At 37.5% G+C, this 24,212-nt stretch overlaps 1 protein-coding gene across 28 annotated transcripts in view; it reads right to left on the bottom strand.

Moving 5' to 3' along the window:
- The window catches only part of LOC129725096 (potassium voltage-gated channel subfamily KQT member 1-like), a 612,086-nt gene that overhangs the window by 79,960 nt on the left and 507,914 nt on the right, over positions 1-24,212 (bottom strand). For 11 of the 28 annotated variants that reach the window (XR_008728015.1, XM_055680548.1, XM_055680544.1 and 8 more), the window contains 3 exons: positions 21,580-21,773; positions 13,717-13,803; positions 11,126-11,359 (listed from right to left, as the gene is read on the bottom strand). Coding sequence is in view for 27 of the 28 variants with exons in the window: in XM_055680548.1 (XP_055536523.1) it covers positions 11,126-11,359; positions 13,717-13,803; positions 21,580-21,773 (515 nt within the window). In the remaining variant the exon portion in view is untranslated. Of the gene's footprint in view, positions 1-10,912; positions 11,360-13,716; positions 13,804-21,579; positions 21,804-24,212 lie in introns of all 28 variants that reach the window. The other 17 variants (XM_055680533.1, XM_055680531.1, XM_055680530.1 and 14 more) reach the window with 7 other exon arrangements.

Raw genomic sequence — 24,212 nt, 5'->3', positions numbered from 1 at the left:
GTTGAAAGCAACGCAAGACAATCATTCGTCCCTTTGGCACGGCGGAAGCCAAATTGAGTTTCTGATAGTAGACCATTTGATTCGACCCAATGGTCTAAACGACGGAGTATCATTTTTTCCATCAATTTCCGGATACAGGATAGCATTGCAATCGGCCTATAAGAGTTGTGATTAGAAGCTGGTTTCCCTGGTTTTTGGATGGCGATCACCTTCACTTGCCTCCAATCCTGCGGTACAATGTTTTGCTCCAGGAACTTATTGAACAAGTTCAACAAGCGCCTCTTGGCATTGCCGGGTAGATTCTTCAACAAGTTGAATTTGATTCTATCTAATCCAGGCGCGTTATTGTTACAGGACAGGAGGGCAACTGAAAGTTCTGCCATCGTAAAAGGTGATTCTATCGCGTCGTGGCCCGGAGACGCATCGCGAACAATATTTTGCTCAGGAACAGAGTCCGGACATACTTTCCTGGCAAAATCAAATATCCACCTACTTGAAGACTCCTCGCTTTCGTTGACCGTTACGCGATTCCGCATTCTTCGGGCTGTGTTCCAAAGAGTGCTCATCGATGTCTCCCTCGACGTCTCGTTCACGAACCGACGCCAATATCCACGTTTCTTTGCTTTAGCCAAGCTTTTAAGCTTGGTATCAAGCTCCGAATACCGTAAATAGTCGCCAGGTATACCTCCCGTCTGGTAGGCCTTAAACGCGTCGGATCTTTGCGTGTAGACATCGGAGCACTCTTGGTCCCACCACGGAGTGGGAGGCCGTTCTTTGATCGTTACGCCGGGATATTTCTTCGTTTGGGCTTGCAACGCGGCGTCGAGAATCAAGCCCGCGAGGAGGTTGTATTCTTCAAGTGGTGAATGATGTTGAATCGACTCGACCGCTTTTGAAATCATTTCCTCGTATAACTTCCAATCGACATTTCGTGTGAGGTCATACGGAATGTCAATTGGTCGCATGCGAGTTGACCCGTTAGTAATTGAAATAAGAATAGGCAGATGGTCGCTACCGTGAGGATCGAGGATTACCTTCCATGTGCAATCCAACCGTAGCGACGTCGAACATAAGGATAGATCCAAAGCGCTTGGGCGCGCTGGAGGTTTCGGGATACGTGTCATTTCACCGTTGTTTAAAATAGTCATGTCGAAGTCATCGCAAAGGTTATAGATTAAAGAGGAGCGGTTATCATTGTATGGGGAACCCCAAGCCACGCCATGAGAGTTGAAGTCTCCCAAAATCAAACGTGGCGAGGGAAGAAGTTCTATTAAATCAAAGAGCAGCCGTTGCCCAACCTGTGCTCTGGGGGGAATATATATTGAGGCAATACAAAGCTCTTTACCTTGTATTGTCATTTGACATGCGACAACTTCGATGCCTGGAATCGAGGGGAGGTTAATACGATAGAAAGAATAGCACTTTTTAATCCCTAAAAGTACTCCTCCATATGGGGTGTCTCGATCAAGGCGAATAATATTAAAATCATGGAAGTTGAGATCAATATTTGAAGTAAGCCAAGTTTCACAAAGGGAAAATGCATCGCATTTGTTTTTATTTATCAAAACTTTAAACGAATCAATTTTTGGTAAAATACTTCTACAATTCCACTGTAAGACAGAGATAGAATCCTTCATATACGCAGTTGAATTAGGCATCGAAGGATACAATCGCTGCAAGGAGAGGCCATTGGGCAGTCAACTGCTTCAAAAATGATCTAACTGTTGGGAGGAATGCTGTAAGAAAAATTTTAATTGGATCGGGTACATTGAAAGTTTCAAAAATCCAGTCCACAATGTCAGAAAATTTCACTAATCCAGAGTTTGTTTCATCAACTGGGAGTGTAAAAGGAGCAACTGGGGTTTTAGATGTTCCTGGCAGTGCTGGGAACTCCTTCTGGGACTTTAAATTTGCCAGCCCAGGAGGAGTTTGCTTCGGTTTTTCCGCAGCACTGTTTGGTTTGTTTGTAACCTTCATTTCACTTTGAGAAATCTTAGGACCTTTTCTGGGAAGTTTAGGAGAGGAAACACTTTTCCTCTTTCTAGACTCCCCAGGATTGGCGTAAGATGCTCCCGCTGGTGAATCGTCAGAATCGGTTTCCTCAGAGGGCAACAGATCGAAGGGGTTCGAAGTAACGGGAGAAGTGGTAACGGTCTTCTTCAGCATGTCAGCGTAGGAACGCTTTGAACGCTCTTTGAGAGACCGTTTTATTTTATCCCTGCGCTGCATGTACACCGCACATGTCGAGAGCTCATGCAGATTTTCTCCGCAGTGAATACACTTTTCAGCGTTAACACTGCAAGAATCTTCCGCATGAGACTCCCCACACTTGCCACAACGTGCCTTATTGCAGCAGTAGGCGGCTGTATGGCCTAACTGCTTGCAATTCAGGCAGTTCATGACGCGGGGCACGTAGAGCCTCACAGGGAGACGAACCCGGTGGATCGAGACGTGGCTTGGTAGTGCAGACCCGGCGAACGTAACTCGAAACGAGTCTGACGGAGTGTATACTGTTTTGCCACCGATGATCGATGCTGACCGCAATTGCTTGCAGTCGAGCACCTTTACTTCGGGACACGTTTTGTTCTTAAAGCACCCTTTGGCACTTTGCAGTATACACTCGACGGACAGACTCGAATCGGTTATGACACCGTCGATCTCCACGTCTCGTGCGGGTATGTAAACGCGATACTCGCGTGTGAAGAGCTCAGAGCAAGCTATATCGTTGGCCTCTTTCAGGTTACCGACCACGACACGGAGCTTGTTAGGCCGGACCTTGGAAATTTCGGTCACGCCCTTGTACTCCTTCGTCAGGTCTTTAGAAATCTGCAAGAGGTTCAACTTTTTCGATTTCGGTCCTGCCTTTGGCCGAAAATAAACAGTATAGCTGCCCTGGGCTCCGTCTGGGTAAAGCCTGGGGCGAGGGGGGACTGAAGAATGAACAGGGGAGGGGGTAACAGAAGGGTCAGGGTCAGAGGGGTTCGGGGATGGTGGCGCGGGAGGCGAGGGATCTACATCCATCGCGCTATGTTTAGCGCACTAGCGCTGACAAGAACACGTACCTTTTTATTTCTCCCTTCCAGTAAGGTTGGTTGTCCGATCGTTCGAAGTAGCAGCCGTTACAGCCAGCAGCACCAATACAGCAGCACCAAACAGCCACCAGCAGCGAGCCAGGTGTGAGATCACTCCACACAGCGATACGACTCGCTGACACTGATGGCTTCTTCTTTTTCCTCGTTTGTGTCTCGTCCACTGCTGTAGCACAATCCAGCCAGCAGCCAAATCGGCTTACGCACCAGCTGGCAGTCACGATGCGAAACAGTTGCACAAAGGAACGACCTTGAACCCGGATTTATTTCACTCGACCAGGCAAACAATGCCAACACTTGTTCACACGTCTTTTGTTTTATACTCTATCGGACCGATCACCAAACACGTCCAGTACTGATGCGTGTTCGGCACAGAATGATAATTGAATTATTGTTAAACAATACACTTAAGTATGTGTTCAACGTGACCGTATAAAGCAGAAGATTTTACTAAAAGAGAGATGTTCCCTATTCGCAAGCTCAGATCACTGATGCTGGTGCAGCGTTCAAACAGTAACAGTTTCGAGTACGTGGAATAAACAACTGCTAGAAAATATAAATCTACAGTCTGACTCTCAGAAAGATTGACGGAGGTCGGGAGGAATAGATTTTAGATGCGGATATCACGTAGGAAAAAATAAATGCTATCTATTTTGTAGACTGGTTAAACATAGATAAATAAATCCTCGTACGTGAAATCGGGCGAGTTTTCTCATATCTAACCAACAAAACTCCAACCTAGAAACCAACTTGAAAAGGAAGAATCGTTTAAATTTAATGTTAGTTATTATATACAGTATCCTATAGGATAGAGTTGCACGTAAGTATGAGCAACTCTTGCAACAATTTTGCTTATAGTTTTTGATTAAAAATCCCTGAAAGCAAATTATCAATAATGTTTTTTGCTCCCTTTTGCACTGACTGGTCGCGACAGCACAGGAAGTAAAATCAAGAGAAGATAAAGTTTTTCGTGAAGCTTTAATCGAGTGATTCTGTAAGTGTTGGTTCTTCATCTAAGACTTCGTGATTCTCAATTAATGAGGCAGTACCGATGAAAGATCACGGGGGTTTCATTATAAATAGTCTTCTAAAATATATGTTGAAGCTCTTAATTATAATCATTTGTGTCAGTGCTCTGCTGAACTATCGTGCAACAAGAAAAAATAAATTGAAAACGTATACTTTATTCATTATACTGTTGCTTCATGGTCCCAAAACGACTTCCCACGTTCCATAGGGCACGTACGCTGAATAAATTTCACAATTTCACTACTTTTGCTCAGCAGCACACACGATCTTTGCGAGGTGGTATAAACAAAGCAATCATCCCGGCTAATTGGCACTTAATAAGAACTCGTTCGAGTGTTTTTCTGGTACACGTGATGGGAGATTAGCATCACGAAAAAAGTACGTATCCTGTATGTTGCGTTACGGGATTGGGGTTCCTCGTTTAAATTAATTCTAGAGTTTTTTTCCACTTGTTGAATATAGTTTGTCAAGTAGTCAGATTTTACATGATAAAAAATTCTACCCAAACCTGTTTAGCTAATCAACTGCGAGTTTTACTGCTGTATTGCACAACAGGACTCCTCCGTTAATCCGGGAGTACCGCATAAAGTACACGTGTTAATATGTTTTACGCGGAAGGCTTGGTAGAGTCGTTAAATACATGTTGTACCGCCCAACGTAGGTACAGAATTGTATGCAGGTGTCGCATGCGTGTATTTAATTCATGCGGGTGGCATGAATCCTTGGCATTTCTTGTGAAAATTGAAATAAATTAGGTAAGTGTAAATTTGTTTTGCTGTACTACATCATTCATTTCCCACCCACTGGTCAACTTGGATAATGTGCTGGATATCAAGGAATTAATACATCACGTTTTGGGTATTATTCAAATAAAACAGTCAGATCACCTGCTCATAATTGCTCTATTCTCCACCTCGTTGAAGATTTATCAAATATATTAACATGCTGATCATAATATGGTGTTCATCCATTCGGTAAACACTATTCAATACTTGAAAACTTTTGTTTATCGCTTAAAATAGATTCGCAACTCATTCATCGCTCTAGTGTAAATAAATATGATAACCATATCAATATCAATGTTGTTTGTATTTATTTTTGTGGCACTGAGATTAGTGCGAACTGTTTTGTGAATATCTATTATCCATAGATGAAGCCACGTAAAATTACTATAGCGCGCGATTCAAATGCATGTCGTTCTCTCTATAAATAAATTCCTGCAACAAGCAGGTGTTCAAACGATGACTAATTGGTAATTGAGTGTTTATAATTAATTTAAAATCGATATCCCGTTTAACGTAGTCTACGAGCACTTGTTGATCGAACAATAGCGCTAGTGCTGGAATATCGACGGGGGTTGATAATTGAAATTAAAACAATTTTACCTGGCTTATGAATGATATATGCATCAAACATGGATGAAATATGTATATTTACTAATATGATGCGACGAGAGTGGTTCATCTGTGTATTTGAATAAAGTTTTTCTATTGTATTACTGATTTTATTAGTCAATTAGAAAATAGCTTCTGAAATCATGCTTCTGCCAGTTATATCGAGTACGTTGGGCGTGGAATTAGAATGGAAACATATGTTTTTGCAAATCATTTTTGAAGTTTTAATTTGAAAACTTTTCATATGATTTTTAGGGATATGTTGGCTAATTATACCTGCCAAATCGACATTTCTGATTAATGACGAATCACGAAAAGTCTCGTCTTGTTGAAAAAAATTAAATTATTTTTCAAAACCGTTCTATCGAGACAGTAGATTGAGCGATTCCTTTATTTACTATCCGCTTTCGGCGTTGGTTGTTAACGAGTTTTGATTTCTCATTGAATTCTCTCGACTCACGGTGTTTGTCAAGCTATAACATTTGCCAACGTTAGATTTAAATCCACTTATGAGCTTCACGACTCATGACTCGTCTTTTAACTTCATGGCCTTTGCAGACTCATGACCTAGGGTTTATGTTCATGGTTGTCATTTCGTCTCATTGCTTTCGACGACTGATAAATTTTGTCGTCTCATAATTGACGTCGTCGTTGATCTTGGTAATTGATTTAACCCTCGGTTATGTCGACTTTCTATGTGATTTATGTCAATTAGTAACTGTTATCGGTTTCTGATTATCATCAATTTGTAACTTATGCTGACAAATAACTTTTTTTTTGCTCTTATCTTTAATCGACTCGTAACTCTAGTTGACACAGGTTTGTTAGCAGTTAAAGAGTTTGGTCGACTTTTTCAATTTACCTCTTTTTTACTTGTAATGACTTTATTATAGTTGTAATTTGGGCGTTTGTTAACTTATAAATTCTGACGATTTACATCAACTAATAACTTTTTCGACTCATGATTTCTGTCGACATTTTCCATGTTCTTTCATAAATTGTTGATTCATGACATCGGCACATGGCTGTTGTTTGGTTAAACCAAGGAGATGACATCAGGTTATCTAATTCTAATGTGAGAGTAAAGAGTTTTTCCTGCAACCATTTCAAGTTAAATAAAAGTTAAATGGAATTGCTGGACTTTTTTCATATATGTCAGGGGAACCGCGAACCGTTGAGATGTTGGGTACGTAGCAAATATATGAGATTTGCCAGTGACAGCATAGTCTTGGGTTAGACTTTCAGTGACTTATGATTTTGTCGCCATTCGTCGTGTCATGATTTACCTCGACTCACAACTTATGTCAATTAGTGACATTTGTTACCTTATAACTGCCGTAAGCTTACGACACTAATGAAGACTGACTTAAGTTGTCTCCTTACTTAGGAGGTTTGTTTACTCGTAATTCTTGGATTATGTCGCCAAAAATCTTGCGTTAAATTAATTACACTAAAATCGCTTTATAGGCGGTTTTTCCATGTGGCTGTATTCACGCGGATTTGGAAATTTACGTAGATTTAATAGAAAAGTCGTTTTTAACGCGGCATACTTTCATGTTTTTTTTCATTTTTAATCCAATCATATACAATTACTCAATATTGAAACACTAAATTTTCACTGATTTGACCAGACTTTTTTACTGTCATTTCGATCCTCAATTGGAATGATTCTTCTCTGAAAGTATTTAGCAGAAAAGATTAAAACCTTTAGCAAACAAAGTTTGAGGGTTTCTGAATGCACGCTTTCTTACGTACTACGTACCATCCGCATAAAGAGACACTTTAGTTTATTTCTGTCAATTTTTGTATTTGTCGTTTCTTCTCAGAGAATCACTAGCGTGAAGAAGAATTTCTTCCACTGCGAAAACAACTGCTCTCACACGATTGGGCAAAGCGCCGCACCTGTTTGAAGTGAGCCGTGAATCGTGTGTATCTGAGAAGCTTGCAAAAAAAAACACCGTGGTGGAATCTGAAAAAACACTCCAGAGAGATAAACTGGTGTGAGCTTTTTTATACGACAGGACATTACGCACATTAACTACACAATAGAGCTCACTACAGTGCTTTTACTGTGTGTCTCTTAAGCATGTATCAAATGAGGAGAGCATCTAGGTAGAGAAGTAGATTGTGCTGTTGGCTTTGCATCTCTAAACTAGAAAAAAAATCATTACTTGTGGCTTGTGTGATAGCGGATTTTTTTTATTATTTACTCCACTGCGTCAGGGCGAATCTGCCGAGGAATAAAGAAACAACATCGCGATTTACGACGCAAGTGAGAAAGAGATGCCAGATGATTGCTTACGAACTAAGCACGTTCGGTGGTGTGTTGAAGTTGACAAATTTTACGGTGCGTTCCGGGTAGCACGCCAGGTCAATACTGGGTCAATATCGAGTGAATAAAGAAGGGTTTTGACAGCAGTTAGCTTGCTTCCAGGTCAAAACGAGGTGAGCTGGTGGAATAAAGAAATTCGCTATGAGTAAATGGTTTTTGTCAGCTCAGAATGCTTATTAGTAACTTTCATAGATCTCCCAGATTGTCTTGAGGTACGATGCTGGCCTAACAAGCCAGTCGTCGTAGGTTCGAGTCCTGACTCGGCAAAGACTGCTAGTGTCAGTCGGATTGTAGAGCTAGCCTCGCAATTGTCCTGTACACTAAACAGTCGGCTGTGAAGTCTGTGTTTAAATAAACAGAAGGTCAAGATCCGTATCGGAATGTAGCACCAAGGTTATGCTTTGCTTTTTTATCGATTCAAGATTTTGCCGTTTGTCGAACCATGTTCCATGTCGGCTCAATATGTTCGTCGACTAGCGCTGGAGTATTTTATATCTGGAAGCATTGTTTATTTGACTACAGCATCTCTAGTGATCGGATCTGCAATGTTTTGACAGCAGTTTGTTTTAAAATATTTCCGCTTCCAGTATTGAAAAGTTCTTCATGATTTATTGTGTTCCAAAGAAGTTATACTTGATTAAAAAATCGTAAGGATGGGTTAAGGGCAGCTTCCCGGACTAAAGTTCTTTAAAGCCACGGGTCAAGTTCAAGGTTTATCAAAAAGTTCCAATAAAACTTATGTATGCGTATGTATGCTAACTTATGTATGCATTTCTTCGAAAAAGACATCAATCCACCCAACTGTCTCTAATTCCATTCTATTGAGAAAAATTGGGCAGACGAAGATGAAGAAGAGTGAAAAGGTGACTTCGGGGTGTGACAGAAATTCAGAGATGGTGGAGCAAAACGGCTGCTCTGGTTAAACAACAAGTGCACGAAAGGAGTGGTGTACGAGATTTCATCAGAAACAGTATGGAATAGTTCTTCCGTTATTTTTCCTTCAAAGTGCAATAAATAACCTTCATTGAGGTTTGGGTTGATTTGTAATTATGTCGACTAATGATTCCTGTGACATGATTCTGGTCGTCATATGTCTTACGTCGACTCATGGCGTTTGTTAGCTCATAAGGCGGATTTTATTGATCACATGATTCTTACCGACTCATGACTATTCATCCCAATCAGCGCTGGTCACTTTATCATTTTTTATGTCTTTTATTGACTGCGTCATTGATATTATCATTGACGTTACTTAATCGTCGTTTGGTATTTGGGTGTATACCAAATAATATTTGAAAATGGAAACATTTTGTCTTGTTGTGAATTTGAAGTTGTCTGTAGTACAGGGGACGCATGGTTATTTGTATTTTTGGCATCTTTAGCGTCTCTGTTGAAAAGTTGGCGCATTTTTTCATGTTTTGTAGCTAGAATTCACATCACATAGTAACGAATCATTTGCCGACTTCATTTGAGTAGCAAAATTATTCTTAGAAAATGTTTTTTTTTTTTCGTTCGAAGTGCAGGGCAACTCTGTTTAATTTTGTTGTTGGTATGATGGAGCCTACCCCACTTTCGAAATCAAGTTTGGAAGATTCTCATACTCTTGTATCCATGAATGATAATATTTTAATTTTAGCTAATGCTAATTCATTGAGTCGTTTAAAACAATTTGTTGTAATTCTCGGGATGCTGAGCAGGCAAATGAAATTATTTGAAACCGGTACAAGTGTGTAGAACCGGTACGAATAATGCTAGATTAAAATATTCACAAGATTGTGAAAAGTTTGCACAGCAGCGAAGCGAAAATCTCCGCATCCACACCGCTTCTTAGTAAATCAATTTTGGATAAGATCTAATTTATTCTCTTGATCCATTCCGGTGAAAACTTTTACACCGCCATGGTGTATTCACTGTTGAACGTCGCGTCGGTGTCACCGTGGCAAGTCGTTGGAAAGCGACACATTTTACAAAGTGTAAAGTTTACCGGCCACTCATTCCAGTTACAGGTGTGTGCGACACGAGCAAATCCAGCACGAGTAGCAAGAGACGACACAAAAGATTTCGTTCTTTGTAGCAAATTAGTGAGGAGAAACTTCCAAGCGGAAAATGTTCGAGTGTAAAGATGAATTTTAATGCTTACTTGGAATTGTGTCCTGATAAACTAAGAACCTGAACCGTGGGCGTCTGTTGTTTTCCATACACACACATAAACACACACCATAGAAAGTAACACGTTGAGCGTGAATGTGAAATAATTTCGTAAATTGCACGTTTAGTTTTAAAAATATGCTGTCGGTGTTTTTTTCGTGTGTTGATAGGATTTTTTGTTCCATTAATCGGTGTCGTTTTCTGCGAAACTTGTGTTGACAACTGAGTGTGCCGGTTTGTTTCGGTGGCAGTGTGATGAAGAAAGGGCGCACAACAATAGCAGCATATGCAAAATAGGTGAAACTCGTGTTTGTGCGAAATGTGAGATAAAGGATAAGGCGTGAATGGGGAAGATAAATATATGATTTCTATTTTGATAGACACGGCAGACGAGATGCAAACGTTTCCGGTACGGTTAAATGGTGGGTGTACTTGTGTTACATAGTTATTTTGTGCATGAGCAGTTACCATACCGTAATGATGACAGTTTAATGCACGGTTGTATCCGGAGCATCGGTCCATCAGTGAGTGGAGGTGGTTTTTGCAGCATATAACAGGCGGTTGGTTTGATGGATTGATGCGGTGTTACTAGTGATTATCGTATGGTGAAGGTGTGCGATTAGTCAGCAAATTTATGTTCTCGCATGTAGTTACCAACGGTTGTATAACGAACATCACAAACTACAAGGAAGGCTATCTCTAGAGCGTTGTCTCTGGTGTAAATGTGTGTCAACTAATGTGTGGGTGTATGTGTTAATGGGGATGATCTGTTGATGGATTTTGCAAGGATGCAGTTGCAGCACTCGTTGGTGGGGACACACGGTTTTGTTTGCTGGGTGTAAGCTAGTAGTTCACTTGGAACGTGTCATTTCCGTTAAATAGAGATAGGTAGAGAAGGTAAAAAATTGGTAATTACGCACTGCGTGTGCTAATTAGATGGTAATTCAGAGAGTCAGTACTTGGTTGTGTGAAAAATGAAAATTGTTTGTTTGGCTGGTTAGTGAGTATCTCGTTGCGCAACTGCCCGCAGAGCAATATTGGCAGGGCGGAGGCTCCGCCGAATCTTAGCATAGTCGGAACGTTGGAATTATCGCTATTGTTACTAGTACTAAAGTCTGAATGAAACACGTTACTGTTAGCGGCAGCTGCGGACCCAGAACCGAGATGACCAACCAAGGCGCTGCTCTCGTTTGTGCTGTCCCGCCTCTGCTGCGAACTGGACGCGAATATATTGGCGACGAAACTGCTCCTTCGGGATGCCGACTGGCATAGACTGGCGGTGGACCGAAAGCCACGTCCTGGGACAAGATCGTTACCTGCGGTCGTCGTGCCCGGTATCGACGACATAGACGCCATCTCGAGGCCCGCTGATAATAGTAGTTGTGGTGTTTTTTTAAGAGTTAGCGGTAAGAGTAGCAATAGCGGTGGTAGTCGTTGTAGTTGTTGTAGCAGTTGTTGCAGTAGTTTTAGTAGTAGCAACAGCAGGGCAGTAACAGTAGATAGTAGTAGTAGTAGCATTGTATAATAACAATGAGATGCAGCGCGCAAAACAACACGTGCCAGAGAGATTGAATGTGGAGCAGAGAAAATTGAGATATTGAGAGTTAAAGTTAGGCGATATTTATAAATTGCACATTCATTTGGCGAAGATTAAAAAAATTAATACTTTCAAATTTAAGAGATATAACAAATAAAAATTTTGAAGCGGCTGCTCTGCAAAGCATGTGCATTTTCCAAGTGATAGGATACGTATTGTGTGAAGCAAATTCAAATTCAAAATGTTGGCTTACTTCTGGTGAAAACATAAAGTTAACGAATAGACCAGTTTGTCAGGCAGAATTATTTTATTGTTGTTGAGATATTTTTGTGTTATTTTTGATTTAACAGCCCGTTATATGGTGAACATTTCAACACTAATTATACAAACACACTGATTTACTCTAAAACCAATATAATCTGCTTCGCTTCTTAATTTGTTTCGATTTTATTCGACTTTCGTTAGAAACAGAAATGATAATAACGCTGAATCTTTTCTTGATTATTACATTCATGTTTGCATGTACAAACTGAATAATAATAAAAGTCAATGATAAAATACTTAAAAGTATTCGTAAATTCACGAAAAAACTCATATAATTGTTTCAAGCCGGACGATTTTCAGAGTTATGAAATATGTCAAAATAAGCTTTTCATTAGAAATCATGAAATCAAGAAAAACAACATATAATATTCATAAGAAATCCAAAATTTCAACTGAAAATCGAACAATATCTAAAAAACTAATATTTCGGGACGGCTTTGAGTGTCAAAGTTCAGAGTTTATGAATCTCTGAGAGATTTATTCACTTTATGTGACATACTCAAAACTTTTAATGGGAACTACAAGTTTATCCCTAAGTTCTAATCTTGATGGTCTACAGACACAACGAGTTATGTTACGATGTCTCGACTAAATCTTGACATTTGAGTAGTCGCATGCAGCATAGATGTGCTCCAAACATAAGCATGAGCATCCGGTTACATCCTTGGGATTTTATAAATCCCAGTCCTTGTAATCTACACATTGTAGTCAGGAGACATTCTACCATTCTTTGGTTGAGCTTTTAGATTATCGAGATATCTCCTTGTGAAGAATATTGAAGAATACGAGCTCTTGCTATAAAAATGTATATTTTGAAGTCATTGTGGAACTATAGGTAAAGCGATAATGTCTGTAGCACATCAAGATCTATGGGTTTGACATTAAAAAACCTCACATTGTTTTAGCTTAATGCGTTTTTGACCGAATGACGTTTTTTTCTTCACAATTCAAACATACTGAACGCAACTGAACAGTTATTAACAAATTATACAAATATTACATTCGATGAAGCTCTGCAGGAAACGCAGTTACAGATGATCGAAATAGATTTTCCCTGCTAAAGTTTTGATGATATTTTAAAAATCCTACACTTTATGCATGCTTGTCTTCGACATCGCTTTATGTCTTATTGCTCTCCTAGTACTATGTTAACATTATCCATTCGTATCATGTGACATTTGATTCATATTCGTCGAGCACAACATAAATTACTCATTACAACAGTCCATGCATTCACGGAAGAATCAAAACTCAAAACGTGTCGTCGCTTTGTTGAACCATCCGAGATTGATTTACTGTTTTTCAATAGTGCACATAATACTACCTATTTTGCAAGCAATGCGTTTCCCTGCTTCAGCAACTATTTTATTTAAAAACTAAAAATTACACGAAACAAAACCAATTAGTGCGGTGATGATAATCCGACCAATGATGGGTGAAACTTAAAAACTTTTTTTGGGTAACACTTTTCCTGCAGCCATGGGTAAACTACAAATAAAACGTTGTCTAGAAAAGTATAAAATAAAAAAATAGGACATAAAGACACATACTGACATACAGCAAACATAGAGAAAACTAATTCCCTAGAGTCTAGACTCCGGAAACATTAGACACCGATACGACGGGGAAACATTAAACACAACTGAAAAATTCTTCTACTGACACATATATTGACGCTAAGGACAGCGCAGACAGTTGGAGCAGCAGCATATTAGTACTTATTACATCTATTTTTTTTGTTGAAGAACAGTAAGTAAGCAAGGTAAGTATCGGAAGTTTCGTTTTAAGAATAAAAATGTTAACATGTTTCTGGTTGGAATTGTCTAAAGGTGTTTCTGAAACTGTCTAACGTTGAAAACTCACCATCGGAATTTTTCTTGGAAAGTGCTGTCTCCGCGACCGAGTCTTCACTGAGACTGGGGTTCATGGGCCTACCGTTGTTGGTCACTTCTTTTGTGAGAGTTTTTGTTTTTCAAATGTTATTTATTGTAGGTGATTTTTGTTTGATTTGGGGTCGTGTGAATGACGATTGCAGTGTTAATAAGTACAGTTCGAACCGATCAATAAATGGTTTTTTGAGAGGTTTGTTTTTACACATTTTTTGTGGGTTGTGTTCCGAAAAAAAAATTGAAAGAGAAAGAAAAAAACGATAGAAGTAAATGTGGAAGTTATAATTGTTAAATTTTTTGTTGCTATGTATGTCGCTAAACGGTTGTGGTATTCGGTATTCGTTACTGAATTTGTTAGCTATTATTATGGTACATTTACGGGGACAGTATTCAACGGTTCAATGTTGTGTTGTGTCCTGTGGGGTTTATTTAGTTTTAATTGCGGAAAATAAAATTACATGCCTACAATTGGTAAATCTGTGACAATGATGAGAGATTGGTAAAATACAATCGTTCAATGAAAGAGAGTATGGGGTTCAATGCTACTAGAAATCTAGTGTGAGTCACTTTTTGTTATTGAAGCAGTCATTACTAGTGAATCATTTTCCGGTTAGAAGCTTAGAAAGAAGTACAATTCGAACACACAGTGACACTGCTTTGTAGAATATTAGCTATTCGCAGTTTTTGAACGCTAATCAGCATATTAACGGCAAAGTGCGCGAAAGAAAGCACGTAGAAAAGGAAATATGTATGCATTGCGTTTAGCAGCACTGCACTGCACTAAATTTGCTTTAGTTGTTGTCGACGAAATGATTTTGGTGCTGTTAGCTGCAGTATATTTTAAAATTTTATGAAAATTTTGTATTTTGAAATAACGAGAGGCTTTCTACGTGAACATGAACCTTGTAACTTAATAGCTCATTACTTTAAATGGTTAAGTTATTTTCAGAATTTTTGTAAGAACAAAAAATATGCTTGAACTGCTATTAAAAGAGTATCAAACATAAATTGGCACTATGCAATTGATATATCCCAAAGCCCCAACAGACAGAAAGCAATAAGAGAGAGGGCAAGAATAGTTTTTAAGAGTTAGAAAAGATAAAGATGAAGGAGATTAATATAGTGTTAGAAAGTGAAAATTTATAACAAATCAGAAGTTTAAGAAGCTGACACTGAAAAAGTTTCAACATGTAAAAAATAAGCTATAACAAAAAAACTGAAAATATATCAGAATTCTAAAATGTTTAGGCTCTTAAAATAATTGAAAATATATATTTTAAACCAAAATAATCATGGGTGTGAACTACTGTAACTCGCTAGGAGGAAAGTATTAAAAGTTGAAAGAAATACAGCTTGACATTGGGAATGATAAACTACACAGTCCAACAATTTTTTATTATGGCTTTTTTGTACGATTTTTTTATGAATTTTCACGCAAAAACAATTTCGCTAGGTTTGAACCCATCCCACCTTAAAAGGCAACAATTCACAGTGTTTTATTTTCTTGATTTCATGATTTAAATTACAGCGTCCTCACATTTGATTTCATATGTACTTTGATTTACTTTATTTGTAAAATATTTATTTTTTTGATTATGCTACTTCTCAGATGGACTATTTAGTGGACTAATCACTAGAAGTATATGAATATGAAAAAAGTATTTTTTAGTGAGCTAGACAGTCAGTGTCTTCGAGATGTTACTTTTGTTAGCAAAGTTTGTCGAAGATGTCAAGTTTATATGTTCTGTATTTAACATATATAAACAGTTTTTAATGGAAAGGTCACTCAAATCATAATTTTCAACGTAACTTTTCTTCAAGGTTTTCCACATATTTTTTATTTTTTACAAAGTTTTTAGCCGTACAGAAATATATGATTTTCACAACATTTTACAGTAGTTCAAAATAAAATCGTTATTTAACCATAATCGGGTTTTCAAGGATTAATTGAACTTAAAATAACTCATCAGTACTCAAAATACGCAGATAACTAAATGATATTCTACATCTCTAACATCTATTCTACTTCCAAAATAATATAAAATCATTTGTCAAATAGAGTCCTATCGATTGTTCCAATGTAGAAGATTATTTTGTATGAAAATTCGTACTTTTTTTAATAACTTTATTATTTTTGGAGCTGGGGTTCTACAACCTTTAGCGGAAATATGAGCATACAAAAATCGCATAATTTTGTAGAAGGATTGAAAAATGTAAAAAAATCATTGGAAAAGGCAAAGATGACTAGGACAAGATACCTGACTCTTGCAGTATGCAGTGGACACGATTGTCGCTGCTCGTGAACTAAAATTGAACTAATTTGTGTATCTATAGTTTGATGATGACGGAAAGGTGGCGAAAGGTGAAGCTTTTTTTTTTTTGAAAATCCTTGTATGGTCCTACCATCTAATTTTCAATATTTTTGTACGGTGGGCAATCTAATTTTCAATATCTGTATACGGTGCTTCCATCTTGTTTTCATTTTCATCTGGCGGATTATGCACGATAAATCGATTTTGCTAATAACTAGTTTTATGCGCATTCAAGTAATCAGTTGGCAGCACTAACAGTTGTAAAGGTGTCGTGGGCAAAACGAATGAAAAAACTGGAAGTCAGGTATCTTGTTCTAGTCATCTTTGGAGAAGGTCATCATGAAAAATGTAAATTTTTGATCAAAGTTTAACACATGACGTCATCTTATGTGAGACAACAACAGGATTATTATTTTACCCTTCCTTCTCTTCTCCATTGTTTGTTTCAAATTTCCTTGGAAGAGCTCATGAATTTTCTGGAATTCATATGTGCGGCTGTTGTCATTATAACACAGGTTTTGCCCTAGAGCTCAAACTAGAAAAAAAAAAAATGAAAGAATATAGCTATTTAATCATTCCTGTGAATTTCGGTGCCCCCACCCATTTCAATTAAGTGACAAAAGCTCCCACTCACTCCAACGCGTTGACCGGGCGCCTCCTTTCAGTATAGAATCTGTGGAGACGCTAAGTAATTATTCGAAAACCTTCTAGGGAACGAGCTTAGAAGGAAATTTTGATCTAGAGCTCGATATTCTTCTATAATATTGTTCATATGATAGTTTCCATTTTCCTGTAATCACAAATTAGGGTGATCCAAATTTTCGATAAAAGCCAGCTTCTAACTTTCTAATCTTTGTAGATAGAGTTAAACGATGTTCTACAATGTTGTAACCCCGTCAATTTTCCCTAACTTTGTGAAAGAAAGTTTTTCCTATCCTTCAAATAAACCGATATAGGGCTATTTTACTTGATCACAACAAAAAACTTCGGGTGCGGCCCAAAAGCTCGAACTGGAAATAAATGAACTGCACAAAAAAATTCTAACCCACCCCTCAAGGATGTCCACATGGATTGTGGATGGCCCCTTACCCATTCCTGTGAGTTTTGGTGGCCTAGCAATTTAAAACTCGCGTCATAACATTATTAATTTATAACGGCAAAAATTGTTTCATTGTGACCTTTTTTTTTACTAATTATCTATAAGTCGGTTGTTTTGAAAGATAGAAAAAAACGTTCTTTACAATGTTGCCTTAAATAAACGGAACAGCAACATAATCGAACATTCTTCAATTTTATCTACAAGGATACAAAAGTTGGATATCTGATATGATGGAAAATTACCGTCACTCTAATTTGTGATACGGGAAAATAACCGCCTCATCATAGAGTAACCGCTCCTATATTCATCCAGTACCTATATTCATCTCATCACGCCTTTTTGATCAATTTATCGTCAAATTTTACCATATTTTTAACGTAAACTTCCAACCACTTGAGAAAATCGAGGAGCAAATAGATTTACTTTCAAAATTTGTAGAAATTTGACGGTAAATTGGACAAATGAGAGAAATGAGATGAATTTAGGTGCACCTAGCTGTTGAGATGAATAATGAAGCGATTACCCTTTGTAAAAACTTTGTAGAAGAAAGTTTTTCTTTAGAATATTACTAGGGTAACCGCTCCTATATTCATCTCATCGCGTCTTTTTTATCAATTTATCGTCAAATTTTACCATATTTTCAACGTAAAACTCTCAACCACTTGAGAAAATCGAGAAGCAAATAAATTTACTTTCAAAAATTTGTAGAAATTTGACGGTAAATTGGACAAATGAGAGAAATAGGATGAATATAGGTGCAACAAGCTGTTGAGATGAATAATGGAGCGATTACCCTATCGAGTTCAAGATCCAGATTTCCCCCTAAGCTCGTTCCCTAGAACGATGTAAAATACTTGGCGTCTCCATCGATTCAACACTGAAAATAGGCGCACGATTAACGTTCGCGATGGAGTGGGTGGGACCTTTTTTTTAAATTAGTCACGTAACAAAAATGGCTCGAGGCACCAATACTCACAGGAGTGGGTAAATAGGTAGTTCTAATCTTTCATTTTTTCCAGTTTGAGCTTAGTCCAGCTTAAGCCCGCGAATGTAGTTTTCTTGTTGTGATTTAGTAAAATAGCTCTATGTCAGTTATTTTGAAAGATAGCAAAATCTTTATTCTACAAAGTTACAAAATTGATCTGGCTACAACATTGTAGAACATCGCTTAACTTTATCTACAAAGATGAGAAAGATAGATGAAGCATCGAAAATTCGGGTAACCTCAATTTGTGATTTCAGGAAAATGTGTGCTTCCTCATATGTAACAAATTTGTAGAAGAAAGTTTTTCTCTATAATATTACTATCAAGCTCTAGATCCAATTTTACACTTAAGCTCGTTCTCTAGAACGATATATATGGCGTCTCCGTCGATTCAACAATTAAAGAAGCGGCACGATCAATGTTCGCGTTGGAGTGAGTGGGAGCTTTTGTCGCGTAACTAAAATGGCTCGAGGCACCAAAACTCATAGGAATGAGTAAATAGCTATAATCTTTCATTTTTTCCATTTTGAGGTTGAGAGCCGTGCCCGTAGTTTTCGTTTTGTGATTTAGTATTTCTATATCAGTTATGTTGAAAGATAGAAAAAACTTTTTTCTACAGAGTAACGCAAAATTGACTACAGCGTTGTAGAACATCGTTTAACCCTCTGGTGCCCAAGTTAATTTCTACACGGGCTTCGGTGAAATCACTATGAATCATTATAAACACTTTTTAAGTAATTATTGAAGCTTTTTAGAGGTTTGACTGAGGCCCGCCAAAAGGCGGCATTGGACACTAGAGGGTTAACTCTATTTGCAAAGATAAGAATATTAGATGCTGGATTTCATCGAAAATTTGGATCACCCTAATTTGTGATTACAGAAAATGTGCACTTCATCATATGTGACAACTTTGTAGAAGAAAGTTTTTCTCTAGAATATTATTATTGAGCTCTTGATTCAAATTTCCTCCTAAGCTCGTTCCGTAGGCGGCTGTCGAATACTTAACTTAGCGTCTCCACCGATTCAACAGTGAAAGGAGGCGCACAGTTAACGTTCGCGTTGGAGTGGGTGGGAGCTTTTGTCGCGTAACTGAAATGGCTAGGGGCACCAACATTAACATAACGTTGAAGCGACGAACCCGGCGAGCAATTTATATACGACACTCTCACGTAAGTTGACGCGTTTTGGTGATGGATAGGGGCACCAAAATTTATAGGAATTGTTGAATAGCTATAATCTTTCAGTCTTTTCTGGTTGGAGCTTTCGGAATATACTTTTTCTTAAATCAATCATCAAATTATTAAGAAGAGACAAATTTAGTTATCCTTCATTTCTACTATTATTTTCAGAAAAAAAATCAATTTTACTCAATTAGCAGGTGCGCGTATTTTGACTACTGTTTATAGTTTTCTTCACTGCTTGAAATTTTGATTAGAGCACTGAAGAAGACTTTAAAATGTGTAGAAAATCTTGGAGAAAAGTTACGCTGAAAAATTATGATTTGGGTTAACCTTTCATATAAAACTATTTATATCTTACTAAATACAAGACATAGAAATTCGACATCTTCGACAAGGCAAAAGCATCTGCTATCACTTTCTTAAAGACGCTGGCTATCTATCACACTTTCCTTAAAAAATAAATTCTTTGTATCACTTCTAGGTGTATTAATCACTAAATAGTCCATTTGAGAAGAAGTGCAATAAAATACACAGAACCTTTTCCGATTAGAGTAAATCAGTAGAATCAAATGTAAGGACGCTATTAATTTAGAACACGAAATCAGTAAATAAAAACACTGTGCATTAATGCCAGTTTGATTAGAATAGAATTTTCTTTCCCATCTTTTTTAAAAACTGGATCTTAAATCGGAAAAGCTTTGACCTTAAAGCGGTGATTCTACGAAAAACAAATCTGTTTAAAATAATATCAAGCTTGTAAGCGATACAAAAAGATACAACATCAATTTGTTTTCACAAAATCCTCCAAGCGTTACTGAATCGACCCCCTGCAGAAATGACTAATAGGACAATGTTGCGATTAATGGCAAATGAAATGTCGAAGGTATATTATGAAATAAAATAAAAAAAAAAAATATAATTATATTCTAAATGAATCAACTTTACAAACGTGATGATTTTGTCTCATAGCTGAAGCGAGATTTTTATGTTTTGAAAGGTCCTGGTCAAGAAAGCTGCTCCCTTTCCGCAAAAGTGAGAGAACCATGTGAAGACAAATTGTTGTTGTATGTTAAAGTATCGCTCTTGATATTACTACAAATAGATTTTAAATAAGTTAATATTATGTCGAGATAAAAGTATTTCAGTATTGTAGAGAAATTGGCATATTGCAGACATTTTCAATCAAACTTTCTAATCGTTTTCTGAGACATTTTTTTTTCATTATAAGAAAATTATAACTACCTCATTTAGATATTAGCGGATCCATCAATGTTCTATATACTTGATATTATTTTGCTTTGTGAAATATGTTAAAATCATGCTAAAACTGTTTTCGCAGCATCACCATTTTGAAGTCAATTTTTGTCCGATTTAGGATTTTTTCTTATTAAATGGGTAAGGAAAGGCTATTATGTGGACAAACTCTTAGAATTTGGCTTTCAAACAAAATGGCGTCCAAAGAACATTGAAATTCTTTATTTTAAAAAAACTCAAAATGGCGCCTATTAAGGTGAAATGGGTCTAAATTCGGGGAAATTTGTGTTTGCATCAAAATATATATATAAAAATCATACAAAGAAGCCGAAACAGAAAAAAAATTCGTTGCACTTTGTTATGTAAGAACATTTAACAAAAGTTATTTGGAGGATGATAGTCACTAGTTTAAATTTTGGAGTTCTCATGAAGGAAATAATTTTTTTTAATCATTTTACAGAGTACTTACAGTAACTAATTTGTTAAACATTACAAGAGCTCGTGGTTAGTATGGCAAAAACCATAAAACAGGGCATTTCTGAAGGGCTCTCGATTTTCGAATACCAAATAGTCTAAGAATATATTTATAATAGAAAAACGCTTTACTTCTTTCTGATAAGTTTCTGCAGGTCTATAAAAGTTGAAATTCTGTTAAAAAACATGAAACTTTCTATTTATTTTCTGCAGTTAACAACACCAGTTTTCATAAATCAATATTTTCCATGACCACAAGATCAGAATTGGGGGTGTGTAAAAATGAAGCAATCTAAAAACAGATTAAGCTGCTTATCGAATTCACAACAGGTACCAATTCGATACGCGGTGATACTGAAGCTACTTATAACGAAATGACAGCAGCAATGCCGTTAGTGGTTCAGATGAAAGAAAAAGGAAAATTACTATGCGATCAAAATAGATAGATGATTGATTAATGTCAAACTACCACCAGAATGGGGAGAAAAGTTCACGATTTTCAATGACCAAGGAGGCAGTTCATTTCACTCACCCAAATTCTCCGAGGAAGCGTTGATGTCTGTCACCCGAGGGCAGCGGCCGGCCCGGCCACTGCCGCCTCCACCAGTGCTTCCACTGGACGGTTTCGCGTTCCCAGGTGAATGCAGAGACTGGCTTTTGTGTCGCCGGATCGTAGGCAGCCGGGCCACGAACGAGGCGTTGTGCTTGAAGCTCGAAGACGCCCGCCTAATAAGTGAAATTTGACTTAGTCCATTTCTTCGGTATATTACGAGCAGTGGGTTCAGTTATTTGGTTGTCGATCAATATATGTGTGTGGGTGTGTATTTGTATAGATTGCATTCGGTTATCGAACGATTTTGTTGTGGTTACGTTAAAAGTTCAAAGCAAACACAATTATATTTACAGCAAATATTGTGAAATCGAGCAAATAGAATTGAATTAACACAAAAACAGTGAAAGCAATTAGCATCGCACAATAACGAACATATGTTGGTACATTATCTCGTCGAATCCGGTAGTTAGTTGCAATATTTACAACATTTTGGTTCATTTTCGACAGTTCGACGCGGTTACCGGTGACAACGATTGGACCCGCCAGACAACACACCATTTGCCAGTAGAGGTTAGATTCGGTTCGACGGTTTGACGGTTTCCGCATCCCGTTCATCCGCGGTAATGTTTTTCCCCCAACGATGGCCACCGTTGGCGTTATCATTCCGTGTATTTCAAACAGGTTACGATAATATGTATTATGTGTGTATATGCAAACAAGTGCACACAGGTCGTGCGGTTTTCGATGATATTTTGATGAGCAAACGGAACGTGTAAATTGAATGCGCGTGTGTGGCGGGTTTGCGGTGGCAAGCATTCAATTCAATGCAGGTATATTGGTAACAGTGAAAGCAATGTGGTGTCAGCGTAATAACGACATCGACCGGCGCCGGAAATAGAGCCGGATAGCATGTTTCGTGAGCGGTAGCAGAGTTGCATAGCAGCGTACAGCATTCGGCGGCAGCGACAGAATACCAGCAATTGCCACGAATATTAAGATACGTTGGGATGATGGGAGATATTTTTCGTTTGATTGATGATTTATAACGGCCATGAAAGTAAAAAGAGAAGAGGTTGGAAATAAACAGAAATGAAAATTAAATATTATAAATTAATTAAAATGAAACCGACAGGTTTGGATTGATGGTCGGAATACAATGTAATACAATGAATACGATGATAATACAATGTTGGAGAGCAACGACAGCGTGAAGGTAGATTGATTGTGATGTTAGTAACTCCAGGCGTGGAGGACGGGGACGGTTGGAAGCATGAATACAGCATGAGCGAATTAATGGAACTTAACAAGCTCGTTTTCTTTTAACCAGATTCAAATATTTTACAAGTATGAGATTCGGATGGTTCTCAAGCAGTCATTGTAAGTAAATAAACTTATCCGAATGAACTCACTTTATTATTGTTAGTAATTTGTTCATAAGGTTGGATGTGAATAATATTCACTATTAAAAATAACATTGAAATTTGTTAACATTCATTTAGATCATCGTTTGTCTTCTTATACTCTTTCAAAAGCATTTGTCTATTAAGGTATTATTTTTAGCAAAGAAAAAGGTAATTTCCTATAATGAAAGGTTCTGTAATATTCCGCACTTGAAAAAATGATACGCACAAACTCAATTTTCAGCTCACCCCTGAATAACTTTTCAACCATTGGGAACTGCTTCGAACGGTAATTTTGATAACCTCATTCCAATTCTCTAATCGTTTCGGAAAGTTTCTCGAACGCAAATATTAAATTATTACTTTTTATGAGACAGGCAATAGTTGCCTTGCAGTTCGTTCCCGCGGTGTGACTCTATTTGGCTTACATTGTTATCCACACCATTTTTCCTCCGTAATCGGGTGCAAACGTTCTGCGAAAGTATAACTTTTTAATTAAAAGTTTTTCAATTCCTGCAGGTCAACCAGGTGCCATTTCATCTCTTTTCCAGTTTGCACTGTACCTTCACTGTACTCGAGAGCAAGCGTATCCTGTGCTCTAATGGATAATTGCGTTGCGTGGGTCCGTTTCATGATAAAATGCTGCACTCAAAAAGAGTTCATTTCAATTTGTGTTTTAAATCATAACTTTCCGGTTGTGGTAAAATGGTTCTAGAAAGCGACAGTAAACTGAAGAGCTTGAGATACAGTTTGGGTGGAATCAGACGGAGCGAGACTATGAAAGATGATGGTTTTATTACATTCGTAAAACATAAAAGCACACGTCACAAGTACAGCCTAATTATGAAGGATAAAGAAGGGTAAAGACTTGTGTTATTCTGCTATTATCTGCTTTGTTGAGAATGGATTAGAATACCCCTTTTTTGAGTAAAATGGAAATAGTGGTACATGTTTCAACTTTGTAACCATAGGAATGGATTTTTTTAAAGTATTTAGGATTAGTTACTGTCGAAGTAAAGTCAAAATATATTTTGCGATAAAAAACAATAAAAAAAAGCAAGCAGAAAATCTAAATCTAAATATAAATAGATTAAAAACCTAGAGCCACAAAATAATATTGACAAAATGTCGAAATGATAACAGTCAAACTATCAAAATGCATTTACAAAACTGTTGAAAATCCGAATTCTAATAATTTTAAACTGGTAAAAT

Source organism: Wyeomyia smithii, chromosome 2 (genome assembly GCF_029784165.1).
Source record: "Wyeomyia smithii strain HCP4-BCI-WySm-NY-G18 chromosome 2, ASM2978416v1, whole genome shotgun sequence".
NCBI lineage: Eukaryota > Metazoa > Arthropoda > Insecta > Diptera > Culicidae > Wyeomyia > Wyeomyia smithii.
The sequence above is the reverse complement of the archived record's forward strand: the minus strand, read 5'-3'. Positions and strand labels throughout refer to the sequence as shown.